This window comes from Pholcus phalangioides, unplaced genomic scaffold (genome assembly GCF_987345545.1).
Source record: "Pholcus phalangioides strain wild (caught in Gottingen) unplaced genomic scaffold, Ppha-v1.0 ptg000014l_1, whole genome shotgun sequence".
Taxonomy (NCBI): domain Eukaryota; kingdom Metazoa; phylum Arthropoda; class Arachnida; order Araneae; family Pholcidae; genus Pholcus; species Pholcus phalangioides.
Window position 1 is genome coordinate 3,477,276 of NW_028301607.1, and position 14,209 is coordinate 3,491,484.

The 14,209-nt window shown below is 38.4% G+C and overlaps 1 protein-coding gene across 1 annotated transcript in view; it reads left to right on the forward strand.

Moving 5' to 3' along the window:
* Nucleotides 1-466: 466 nt before the first annotated feature.
* Nucleotides 467-14,209, forward strand: part of LOC149077941 (F-box/LRR-repeat protein 5-like) — a 28,022-nt gene continuing 14,279 nt past the window's right edge. The window contains exons 1-4 of the mRNA XM_089241546.1: nt 467-738; nt 4,350-4,487; nt 7,723-7,920; nt 8,068-8,200. Coding sequence (XP_089097672.1) covers nt 655-738; nt 4,350-4,487; nt 7,723-7,920; nt 8,068-8,200 — 553 coding nt within the window. The 5' untranslated portion in view covers nt 467-654. The remainder of the gene's footprint in view (nt 739-4,349; nt 4,488-7,722; nt 7,921-8,067; nt 8,201-14,209) is intronic.

The following is a 14,209-nucleotide window of genomic DNA, read 5'->3' on the forward strand; positions in this document are numbered from 1 at the left end:
TTTTGTGTGCGTTTTTTCCTTGACTCCTTTCATATTGGTAGGGTTTGAAGTTGAAGCTGGCCCAGGAAAACAAGAAAAGGGCTTTGCCCCACCAGTTAACGTGTAAAAAAGAATTCTCGGGCTGAAATCGTGTAATCGCCGAATAGAAGGTGCATTTGCGAAATTAAGCCGGGTTTTCCTAGGAGCAGGTTACCTGCAACGTGTGCAGCGTGAAAACGCTGATTGGTTAAAAAAACGTGAATTTCAGGTTTTTAACCAATCAGCGATTTCACGCAGATCGCACCGTAGAAAAACCTTTTCCTAGGAAAACCCGGCTTTAGCGTCCGGGGCGAAATCTCCGTATCCCGTTCATGATAGTGGTCGAACGTCCTCTATCACAAGCTTGATTCTTTTTTCACTAGATGGCAATACCATCGTGTCTGGATTTTTGATCTCTCAATTGACTTTCAAATACAACGTCCTCCTTGTTACCGAGAAGAGCTAACTTGAATCGGTTGTAGTCATTTAACGCGATGTAATTTAGCCAAGTTTAAAAAAAAAGGAAAAGGGCCTTTTTAATAGCGGAGAGTGTAATTATTGTTTTGAAGGAACCGCAATAAAATAGAGGAAAGTTTCGGTGCTTTTTTGTGTTTCAACGTGTGTTAGGAAAGAGCGATGGCTCCTTACCCAGAAGAAATCGACGTCTTTTCGGTGCCCCACTCGCGGATGAAGAAGTTGGTCGATGTCTACAATAAGAAAGTAATTGATTTTAAACCCCCATATTTATTATTAATTCCATGTTTTTATCCATTTATATACAAATTTATTAGGATTCGGTGTTTTTGTGTAAATCTATTGTATATTTGAAAGGGAAAGTGGGGAGGGGAAGTTTTTCCTCTAGCACTGATCTCGGGGTTCATGTGTGTCTCGGTGTTGATTGCTATGTGTGTGTTTTATTCATTTACATTGAAACTCTAATTGAAGAGAGTCACCCCCCCCCCCCAGAAGCATATTAATGGGAAAGAAGGTAAGGATTGAGAAGCGGAGGAAAAATTCAATAATCGCCACTGTGTGAGCAGCTCATGGGCGGAGATACAGGGAGGGCATTGTCCTCCCAGTGTCAAAGGTGGAGTTGACTGATATAATGTATTTGTGTATGTATATATGAATTGATATCATCATCGTGCCCCCCCCCCCCAGACTTTCAACTCTATCTCCGCCTATGCCGCAGCTGAATGTATGAGACACAGTGTGGGTGGCGGACATGAAGATGTGGATCTGTCGCAGGGCAGGTACCCCAAGATCCTTCATCATCAAGACGCCAAGGGGATCTGTGAGAAATCAGTTCCACCTGAACAAGACTGAACACCCTGAGCCTGTTTCAAAATCAAATCCAGGAGTTGTAGAGTTCCCACTCACTGTAAGACCAGTCGTGATCCAGGCTCTGTCCCAATAGGGATATAAGCCTTTTACCCTGAGGGGTTGGACCACGCTAGAGAGAGCCAACTGCGCTGGACCGAGAGGCCGTATTCCAAGCCACCCGGCTCGGCCCTCATTTCCTATGATTGAATGTCCCGTATCCCATTGCCCGGAGCAACTTGCAGCCCCCCGGGCAAACCCGGGAGAGACCCACAAACCCATGCCGGTGCCGAAGCCACCCTGGCCACACCCCCATCGACCTGACGCTAGAAACCCCTGGAGTGTTTTATTTCCATTTTAATAATTTACAGAATATACATAGTGCCACTGCTGTTCATATTTGAGTGAGAGTGTGGCCGCAATGTGCTAGTACATGATACCTGTGTGTGATACATGCTACAGTAGCTTCCACCCACTGGTCCGGGATGACGACACCGGGCCGAGAAAGCCAACTGGACAGTCGTCAAGAGAACAAACATCTGTCTCCATCGGAGCAACACGATACAGTCTCGTGGTGCAGATGCCCAGCACTATCTGCTGACTGACACTATGAACTGGAATCATTTTTATAAAAAAAATGAACATAAAACATCGGGATGTGTCAGGAGTGAAATGAAGTGAAATATAGTAATCAGATCAGGTAAAAAGGCCATGAAGCCAGATGAGATAGGTTGGAGACTGTTGGACGAGCATGTTGAATGCTCTGGTTTAGGCGTCTATGTAAATAAATGTGATTATAAATTATGGCTTAAATGTATACTTAAATTGTAGTATGTCTAGGGCAGCGGTTTAGTAAGCTATTGCTCATGGTGAGATTGCAAATTCGACTGGAATGACTAGTCAAGAAAATTAGTTGAGTGGGAGAAGGGTTGGATGTATTTTTATATAGGCCATATGTGATAGAACCAAATGAGTAACATGGAGAGTCTGCAAGCATGAGAATGGCCAAAACAGTGATGTAAACAGTTTACAAGCATGTGAGTAACCTAGGGAGAGCCACAGCTATGGTGAGAGCAGGTGATGCTCCGGACGTTGGACTGGGGGGATGGTGCAGAATTCACCTCTTCTTTCAGCATTTATTACATGGGGTTGCCAAAATGTGTGCTTGTCTCAGCTGACAAATTATTAGTTGCAGCCCTAGAATGACCAAAAATCAGACCTAAACAATTTATAAGCATGTGAGTGACCATAACAGCGACGTAAGAAGTTTGTAACCATCTAAATATTGACAAAGAGAGCAAGGGACCAGGTCAGTGAGTGACTAAAAGAGGGACCTAGAGGCAGTGCCGTCTTAACGCATGGGCCCACCCGGGCCTCACAAAATTCAGAACTATTTGAAGTTTTCGAGAATTTTCCAGGTAGGGCCTCAGAAAAACCAATTGGCCCAGGGGCCCATGATGCTCTTAAGGCGGCCCTGCCTAGAGGTTGTGAGATCATGAAAACAATCAAAAGAGTGACCTAGAGAGTGTGACAGCATTAAAGTGTGCAATCATGGCAGTGGGTGCATTTACAGAGGGAGCGAAGTTAAGCGGGCTATAGCACAGAGCGACAAATTTGATGAGTAAGTGGCCTGAGAAAATTAGACCAAAATGGGAGAAGGGGGGCAAAATTTGTATAGCCCAATTGGGGGGGGGGGAATATGCCTATTTCCAGAGGCAGGACCATAGCATGCCACCCCCGCCCCCAAAACCTAGAATAAGAATGGATTAGTTTCTCCCTTTTTATTAATGATTAAAAAGTGTAGAATATTATATAACACACTATTGAAAAAATAAGAAGGATAAAATTAGCGCAGGCGCCTAGCCTGTGCTGGCCTAGTTACAGACCTGCCTAAAGGAAGGCACACCATAATGCAATCTCAAAAACTTTGTGCCATTGTTAGACGTCATTTTCCCGATCATATTGATTCAAATGAAGGTTAAAAAAAACCAGCGATATGTTGTGTCTAATTCATGAATTTCTTTCTCCTCAAATTAAACTCTTTTATTATAAAGGAGTTGAATTCGACTATCAAGTTCCTAACCATAGTGGTATGTAATCACCATAGCCATTTGGGGGGTGGTCAGTTGAAGTTGGCTTCCTGTAAAAGTTCCCAACTTCGAGGCGTGAATGCGAGCCAATCTCTCCACTACACAGGTCTTGCCACAGAGAGCAACAGGTCCACGATGGTACAAATATCAAATCCTTACACTTGCCTCACATTTAGAATTACAGATGGCAGCACTGAAAAATCAGGCACTACACTAGGTACATATTCAGACTGTTAGGTACACACACACACTTTGTTCCAGACTCTGCTGCAAAGCTGGGCTGGAAGAGATCTCTGTACTAGCGTTCGTTCATTCAGTGGCATTTAATTGATAATCTATAAGTCGACCTGATTCCACGCTCTCTTTTAATCCGATAACCTGGTCACTCTTTTGGACACTCACATGCTTGCACACTATTTTGGTTATAAACTCTTCAGGTCACTCTTTTGCCTGCCCACTGACTTGTTCCCTGGCTCTATAAGTCATTCTTTTAATTACTTAAATGCTTGAAAATTCTCTAGGTAATTTGTTAGGTCACTCGCTGACCTAATCCCTCACTCTCTAGGAGAGGCAGATTTATTTATGGTTTTTACCGTGAGCAAAACAAATTTTAACAACCTGCTCTGATTCCACTACTTTTCTTATCCACTCATTACGCAAAATTTACCACCCCTTTGAACTTGCCATCCTGGGCTGTATCCCAATGAGCCAACCCCTATAAATGCTGTAAATACGCTGCTGAATGTAGTTCTTGTGTATATAAAATAACACTACATAGTGTAACACACTGAAATAATAGTGCAAATAAAATGTTTCATTTTTATCGACATAAGTGGCATTTATGGTTAAATTTTATAGTTTTATTGTGTTAATCTAAAAAAAAAGTAGCGATATTTGTATGTATAATTTGTTTCTTTGCAGCTCATGTGTATGGACTTCGCAGACTACATTGCTCTGCAGTCGTTTCTTAGCGACCTCAAGCAGACTTTCCATGAATTCAAGTCTCACGAAACGATTGAGAACAAGTACATCATGAAAAAGCTGAAACAACGATTGAAGGTAGATTTGTTATTATACGGAAATGATATGGGCTTTTTCACATAGTTTTGATGATGTAGTTGATAAATCATAAACAATTAAAAGTTAACATTTTTCGCCATATAATCTGTTCGTTAGACTAGATCAGAACCGCATAACCTTTTTAGTCTGCTGGCCAGATATGCCGTATTTCTGCCGCTCTGGACCAGAAACTTGCATATAATGGGTGGCCTTATGACCTATATATATTTTCGGCTGTAATAGACAAGTTCATTTGCCTTCGATAAATTGTTTGATGTAATTGACAACTTTACTGGCCCTTGATATTTTTTTGGCTTTAAATGGGAACTTGCTTTTGTTAATTTTTTCGGCAGCAAATGGCAACTTTACTCAGCTTCAACAATTCTTTTGGCTGTAACTGCCAACTATACTAGCCTTGTCAAATTTCTTTAGCAACGTTACTTGCTTCTGATGAATTTTTCATCTGTAAATGGCAACTTTACTTGTCTTGACAATTTTTTTGGCTATAACTGCCAACTTTACTTGTTTTAACGACTTTTTTCCAGCGATATCCCATATTTTTATAAGAGAAATATGGTCCAACCATAGAGATAAAATTCTGTATATCTATCGTGTTGTGTGTATTGATACTTTTCTACTGGAACTTTTGCAGTCCAGATGAAACAACTTGGCAGGTCGTATTTGTCCTGCGAGCCAGAGATTTGTGCATTCCCTTGGGCTAGATGATATGCAGGAGGATTAAGGTCCTAAAAATATCAATTCATAATATGGGAACATCGGTTGATATCTGTAATGAGAAATAACTTGCATATAAAAAGACAAAACGTAATTTCATCAAGTTTTTATTATCATCGTAATTTTCCACTGTTATTGTATTACAATTTCATTAAAATCCTTCACAGAGTCGAAAAGAAACAAACTCCAATTGCCCTATCATGCTTCCCAATCTTAATGTGCTCATAGATGCAGGGGCAGCTTAAGTAAGGGTGCAAGGGGTGTGGTGCATCTGGGCGGCACATTGTAAGTAGCTGCAGCCTAGATTTTTGTGTAGACACACATATTTTTAAAATTTTGAATTAAAAAAATTCACGACACCAGCACTGTCACTCTTTTTTGATACATGCGTTGACAATAACAATGTTGAAAAAACTTGGAAGTTGAAGGAACAGACAGGACCTAGGGCCATAATACCAGAAACAAGAATGAACTCTGAGTGGAATCACAGGTGCTCATTGAGTGGGTTCACAGGCGTCAGCATTTTGGTGTTCCACTCGATAAATTTTTCGGAGACTGTCAAATAAAAGCAAAAAAAAGAAAAAAAAAAAGAATGCGGGTTCTCACTTTTCTAGGGCCTGGAGCTGGAATCCTGTGCCGTGTGGGTCTAGCTGATCCTCATAAAAATTTTTGGAGTAAGGATTGAAAGATTCACATTGGTAGGCAGGCATTTCTAGCCAAGTAGAGCCGCAGGAAAATCACTTAGCCCCAGGAGCCCAGGATGCTCCTAAGACTGCCCTGCCAGACCCCCCCTCTCACTGGAAACCTTTGGGTATTTCAGCGTTTACAAAGTTCAATTTCCATGTTGGAGATTTAAGATTAATTAAAACATTCAACCCCGAAAGAAAGGAAAATATGATGGCTTATCAAAAAGAGCTGTAATTTGGAAAAAGTTATTCAACATGATTAAGATTGGTGAAATAATCGTCCTTGTTTTGGTCAGTCATAATTTCTTCAAAGGCAGGACAGTATGGTCAAGTACATTTTGTTGGGAAATAGTGGTGTGCAGCTTTGGATGGATAAAAAGAAATTAAAAGAAATTCTGGTTTATCCCAGAATCCCCTTTGCACCGTTGAACTCGAGCCCCCCCCCCCTCCCCCCGCGCATAGGTACAAACATCCAAATTTATTGTCAAAAATGGCCACTTCATTAATTGTAATGTACTAGTCAACATTGTTTACATAGCAATGCATTGATTATTCCCGGGCACCAAGGAAAAGACTAATAGAGGCAGTATATTGGACACCACAGCATTAACTAAATTTTGGAGCCCCATGGCATAGCTAGTTATGCACATGGCTAACATGATAGGGCGAAATACCGGATTCTATAGATGAAATGTAAAAAGTAGCTAACAGATGCAGCTGTACTCTAATTTACCTGGGAACCAGGTTATTAGCAAAATTTGGGTCCTTTTTGAGTGAAAGCTGGTCCCTCTTGAAAAAAATTAAAGTATGGTCCCCCATCTCCGTCACTGGTATCCCTCTGAATCAAATGAATAATTCATTTCTAAAAACATGTTCAATCCAAAGGCTTATTGAATTTAAAACATTAATTTACCAGCTTATAACTAGGTTCTTTTACTTCCATTGTCTACTACTAGAGAACGTATCCCATGGGATGGGTGAATCAAATTTTTATGCATCCTTTTCCGAAATTACGGGTATTTGATGCGCTATATCATGTCAGCAGCATCTCTGATCTGAAGACCACAGCTAAATAATCATAACATAATTCATTTGTCCCCAGTCAATTACGACAATACTATATAAATTAAGTTAATATAAAACAGTTAATTCATAATGTGATGAAGAAAGCTGGGACAGGGAAGAGAGCAGTAGCTAGTAAAATGCTCTCAACCCTATGACGACGTCTCTATAGGTGACACACATATATCTTCTTATTTCTTTTGACCTGAAAGAAAGATAAAAAGAACGAAGCATATTGGCCAGATAGGTGTAAATATATTTATTTATTAAATTTAAAAAATGAATTATGGCAACCAAAAGCTGATATAAGAGAATATCATGCTGCGGGTTTTTCACTTTAAATCAATGACAAATTTTTAATAATATAGAAGGGAGAGAAAAAGCTAGACAAAAATAAAAATTAAAATAATAAGAATCTACACTTATAATGTTAACTATCTACACAACCAAATCGAGATATTGTTCCCATTTAAATTTACCTGTTGAATTATTTATTATTTGATATAGAAAGTTTGATATCGGGTTAAATTAATTTTTCATTTCATATTTGTTTAAATTTCATTTATTGTCTTCCCATTCATTAATTTGTTAATCAATGTGACATTGCTATTGCAGTACTTTACTAACCACAGTTAATGAAACAGAAGCTTTCACAATCAAAGGAGTTTCAACTCCTTAAGTTCTTGTTTGTTTGTCAGCTGTGTGTATCGGCACATAAACAATTAAAAAATTTGTTTTTCTTTCTCGTGTAGTCATTGTCAATACACGATGCTGCAGTGTGCAACTGCCATTCTGATAACCGTTTGTCTGACATGCTGGATTTGTTCAATGCCGGTTACCACTACTCCTCGAAGCCTGCTTCTGAGAGAATTGATTTTGGCTTGAGATTGCAAAGTGCGCTGCAGGAATTCACTGGTGTGTTTTTGCCTCATATGAAAGAGGAAGAAGAGGTTTGTGTTTCCCTGTTATCTAATTTTTTTGTAGGAATAACATTATTTATCGAGCATTTTCATAAATATTTTGTATATTTTTTTATAATAATAATTGTGTGTGCTATAATATCTCAAACATTTTATTTTTGTTAAAAATCTGTGAAGGTTTTCCAACCGATGCTGATGAAGTACTTTGAATATGAAGAGTTGAAGTGCCTAAAGAAACAAGTGATTGAAGAGCATGAGAATTGGTGCATTCGCCATCCGCAGAACGAAAAAGCTGCTCTTGAAGAAAAAGGTATAAACTCAAGTGATTATAATGTGTTGAAGGGGGGGGGGGGGTGTTTCAAAAGTAAATGTTGCCTGCTCAACAATTTACATGCGCAGTCTTGATGATCTTAACCAGATCTCATTATCATGAGGCCTTCGAGGCTGCATTTAGCCCACAAGCTAGAGGTTGTGCATCCCTGTTGAAACATTCCGATGGACTCCCGGATTCCTAACACCCAAATTATTGAGAACAACAAAGGATTACTAGAGAAAAATCATTCTTTTTCACTAAGGAATATTTATTATCATAGAATAGTGTGTTGAATCTTGCAAATTACATTTAGTATCGAAAAAGAAATCCTGTTAACAGTTGTTGATCATGAACGTTGATAGATATGGACCCATGACAAAATATCGAATGTTTTCTTACCAAGTCAGCCAGCCAACACATCCTTACATCTACTTTCCATATAACATTTAAGCAATACAAGCAGGTGCTTTACACTGATTAATCCAAGAGTTACATATTATACATAGTTACATATAGAATAAACTTAAAAGCTAACGCCCAAATGTGTGTGTAGTACCAAGATACTTATTATGGGAACAATGCCAAAATGCTCTGAAAATGAGCAATATTTATATCTGTCACAAACAGCTTTTTCTTTGGTACAAGTGGATTGCTATATGAGTACATCTCGCTATAAAAATGTATATATGATTTTCATAGATATTCTCGATTAAAAAATATTACAATTGAAACACGTGAAAATGGCAGCACATCAGGTGAGCTGGCCAGGCTCACCCACTGAGGGCAACTAAGCTATTACAAAATGAATGTATAATTCATTAATTTAAAAGACATAATTCAACATAACAAGATTGATCAGCCACCACTTAACCAATCATGAACAGAGCAAGTAAACATATACATTTTGTAACACTGATTTCATAATAACGTGACCAAATTGCAGCCTGAAATTGACTCTTGCGTGGGGAATTGGAATACCGTTACACTGCTATCGAATCTCATATCAACTCTTGGCATGAAATTTCCAGCCAGTTTAAGAATGTTTCTCACTTCTGCTTAATATAGCTCGGAAGTAGTAATTTTGTAAGGTTGTTAAACCATGCTACATGATGTTTGCTAAGAGCATACTTCTTTTTGGTCTTGAATCATGGTCTGAATGATCTTTATTCACGATAGAATTGATCTATTTTTTTTGTGGCAGCCAAGCAGGCTTCCTCAATTATGGGGATCAGAAGCAAAGGGATGCAAGTGATAAAAACTGAGTTTCAAGGAAAACCGACTTCAAAGTTATTGTAACACTAGAAATTCTATGTTGTAGTCAAACTAGTGGCTGCTAGAAAGCAGCCCTGGTATATGGAATGGGTCTGTCCATCTGCTAGTAGTCAGATGTTGGGTAAAAGGGCCTCTTTAAGCACGACTCAATTTAACAAATTTTGTTACTTGCATCCCTTTGCTTCTGACCTCTCTCAATTGAATTGCTTCTTGCAAAATGGATGGGCGTTATAGGGAATGCAATAATGATAAAAAAATCCTAAAGAGTTGGTTCAAGACTTTTGTGCTTTCTGAATAAATTGTGAAACATTTTGCTATGTAAGAAATACTCATTTCTCCTCAGCCTTTTTAAGACGGGGGGGGGGGGGGGCTTCTTGGTGCATGAGAGGGGGAGACCTCCAATAACCTTGCATACTAATCAACATCAAATGTCAGACTTGTAGTGGCCTCATTGAATTTGGGGCGTAGTAGCCCAGGTAGACAAGATACCCTCCTGAAGTACCAAAGGTTGTTTAGAGGTGTCGCGCGAATTTGATACCTGGTTTGTCCTTGTCAGAAAACTTTCCTGACACAAGGGTACAACAGAAATGGCGCCATGACCACAGAAAAAGATTGCTACCTCAGGGGAATCCCACACTTAGGGGGTTTAACGCACCAACCTCTTGGTGAGTATGAAAAAAAGGCTGCCGTTCGGAATTGGCAATACATTGTAGGTTCGTTCTAATTAGCCCTTATATGAAGAAAATGATCAAATGTCAAATGACCTCATTGTACTGCTCAGCATGGAGCCCATGATGATATTAAGAACAGTTTTTATTTCTCCTAACCATACATTACAAAATGATTTTGCTGTTGCTCAGAACTCATCAGAACATTCATTTGAATGCCTCAACAGGTAAATTTTGAAAAAAAAACAGATGTATGTTCTTTTTCTATGAAGTGACTTGATTGGTAAATATTTATTTCATTCGTTATTGTTTATAATTGCACAAAAGTGAAAGATAATATTCCATTCAAAATATTGAGTCTGCAGGATCAAAAAATCAGTTAAAGTTAACTGTGAATTCATGATTTGATCATATTTGCTGTTCTATTTTTTCTTATAGTTAATGGCTAATTATTATTATGAATTTGTATGCAAATAGTATCTGAATGCCAAGTCACTTTATCTTGTTGTGCTTCTAGATATCTGGTAATTGCAGCCAAGATAAGCTTGACTTGACATTGATTCATAGCTAACAATGGGGTTACATAATACAATCATTTAAAACGTGTATTTGGTGGTTAATGTCTTATGTAAGATACTACACTTGATAAAAGTGATAAAAAAGAATACTGATAAGATTGGTTCAGATTAATAACTTTTTTTTTCATTAAATTCATAAAGAAAACATATTTTCTGCCACTATTATTATTCATGTCTCAACTCATATGACATGAAACAGTTTGATTCAACTACTTATAAAAGTGAATTCCCCAATCGGCTGGAAAAGACTAGGCAATAACTCTATGAACAGTAATTACTTTGCATGCAAAATATGCAGTAACATCAGCTCATTTTAAAAATAGTTTTATCGGATTCAGTTTTACAGTTACACAGAAACTTTTCACTGATAAGACTACCAGCATATGCTAACACCTTTATCTTGTCACTGAACACAGCTCTTAATCCATTATCAGCATTTTATTATCATGCGTTTTGCACAAGGGCCTGCATTATCTACATCTGTATGGATTGGATATCGATGTCTATTTTTATCTTGCTTGTTTTAACGAAGGGCCTTGCCTTTGTTTAAGAGTGTGGAATAATTTAAATTCCACTTGGTATTCTTCATAATAAAATTTGTATTTGATATCACAGTTGAATGACTCTGAGTGGATATGATATCAATTTAACTGATTTATCTTTTCCATCTAGTTTTGAAAGACGTAGTTAAATTGCTTTAGTTTTTTCCCATGTATTCCATTTGGGCAAGCAGATGTTAATGCTTAAAGAATAAAAATACAGGGTGATTATAAAAAAACTATCCCGACATATGAGCCCTTAACTATCATACCATTCACAGAAACTGAATGAAATTTTGGCATAAGGTATTTTGATGTATGCGCTCAAGAATGATACGGAAAACAACAGTGTCATTCTAACAGTTACGGTTACAGTGAGAAAATTTCGAAAATATCAAATGGCAACACCAAGTTTTTTGTATTGGAATGTGATGTCCATTGTGAAAAACCCTAAATAGCGTTCGAACTGCAACTGTAGCATGAAAATCACCGGCGGTAGATAGGCTAAAAGTGAGGACAACCAATAAGGACAGAGAAGCAGCATAAAATAAAGCATTTTATTGTGTTTCACAAATTTTCCACATGACCTTGTGGAGGACTAATCAGGCTGGGATCTCAGCCGAAGAAACGGTGTGACGAATGAAACAAACATTAATGCTCTGGTGCACGGCAAAGTCCTTTTTACTTTTTCCTTGCCTAGCTCCGGGGATTTTCGTGCTACAGGTGACATTTCAACGCTATTTAGTGTTTTTCAGTATGGAGATTGCATTCCAATACAAAAAAACTTGGTGTTGCCATTTGATATTTTCGAAATTTTCTCACTGTAACCGTAACTGTTAGAGTGACACTGTTGTTTTCCATATCATTCTTGAGTGCATACATCATAATACCTTATGCCAAAATTTCATTCAGTTTCTTTGAATGGTATGATAGTTAGGGGCCCATCCCATATGTCGGGATAGTTTTTTTATAATCACCCCGTACTCATTTAAATTTTGAAATAAAAAAAAAATTTTGAAATGTTGTATACAAAAAAAGACAATGAACTGGCTGAGAAAATTGACTGTATGCAGGTGTTAGCTGCAATCATAAGCAAATACAAGCTCTTTGAACAAGAGGGGCCAGTGCTTTCTTAATGCATGGGCCAACCTGGGCATGACCAGAGGGCCTCCCAAAAATTAGATCTGGTTGAAATTTTCAAGGGTAAGCATGGTATGGCTTCAGAAAAATTAGTTGGCCCAAGGGCCCATCATACTCTTTAGACAACCCTTGGACCCTTGAGGAGAGGGGTGATCACTGAAGACCATACCTACAGAGGGACATAGACTTGGTTGAAGGGGTGCAGAGAAGAGCTACGCGTGTCCTTATTGGCACACAGGGCTTGAGTTATGAAAAGAGACTTCATTTTTTGAATATGTTTACATTGGATGAACACATGTGTCGAGGGGATATGATCGAAGTGTCAACGGGATGGATAGGATGGACCATGTACTAAAGTACACAGCCAATCGACTGCTTTTACTAGGGAACACCAGTATCGATTGGTAAGGGATAATGCGAAGTTATGGTGTTGCAGGGAATTTTTTATCTAATAGGGTTGTTAATAAATGGAATAGCTTACCCTGGAGGTAGTAAATTGTAACGCAATTGACACGTTTAAAAAGAAATACGATAAAAATGTTGGGATAAATCGAGAAGCTATCCATACTTAGAATAAGACAACCATAATATTCTTTATGGGCATTGTATAATATTTTATCATGTATATATATATTGTTTGTAATTGCATTTTTAATTGGGTTGCTGTATTTTTGAAATATATCCATATATCCATCCATATTTATTATGGGCGTCTTTTTCCTCAGCCATTTCATTGGGTATCTTGCCTGTTGTGGCATTGTATTTGTATTCGAAGCTGTGTTTAGTGAATGGAGGGGAGAAGGGTGATCACTGAAACTGTGTTTAGTGAATGGAGGGGAGGAGGAGATGTCCACTTTCACCATCCTGCCTATGCCAATAATACATTTTTTACTGGGGGGAGAAGGTTGATCATCCCCATCAGATCTGGGAGTATGTAATGTCAATGCCACTTGTAAAAAGTACTGTTATCCCCCCCCCCATTGTTCTATTCCAATTCCCCGCAATGACTGGATCAAAACTATAGTCATAACTTAATTTTAGCTTGAAAAGGTGGGAACTCTGTGCCAATTGCGCCGCACTGCACCAAAATTAACATCTTGCGCCATCCTGCTCCAATGGTGTATTTTCATATTTTTCTGCACCAAATAGCAAATTTTGCTTCAGTATGCCAGAATTTCGGAAAGCATGCAAAAAAATTTTGTTCTTGCTTGCAGCGAAACGATTCTTTTTCGAGAAGAGCGTGTTTCATTCCACTGTACTTAAACTATTGCCTTATTTAAACTATCGGGCTTTCCATCGCGAAGCCCCGATAATATCTGTGTATTATGCAATTGAAGATGGTTTGCAATGGTCTTTCAGCTTTAAAGTGCAAATGTGGGTCAGTTTCTGTTTTTTTTTAAAAAAAGTCGCCACTGGAAGCAGCAGAAATTGCTGTGGTCGATCGTCATTGCATCAAATCCTGATGTTTCGTGAAAAAAATTTCATTCCGGGAGTGAAAAGAGCATGTCCGCCGAATTACGAATGCTGATTTAGAACCTTTGCAGAATAACGGGTGTTAGATCGCCAATGTTGCTGAATAATGAGTGTTAAATCGCCAATGTTGCCAAATAATTAGTGCTGAATCGCCAATCTTGCCAAATAATGAGTGCTGAATCGCCAATCTTGCCAAATAATGAGTGCTGAATCGCCAAACATCTTGTTGATTCTTCCGAAATTCTCTCCCATTTTTCAAAAATTTCTTTCTGAGTATAAAAAAAATTGAAAACTTATAGATAATTTTTAGCCCATTTGAAGTGCTGCTGTTCCAGT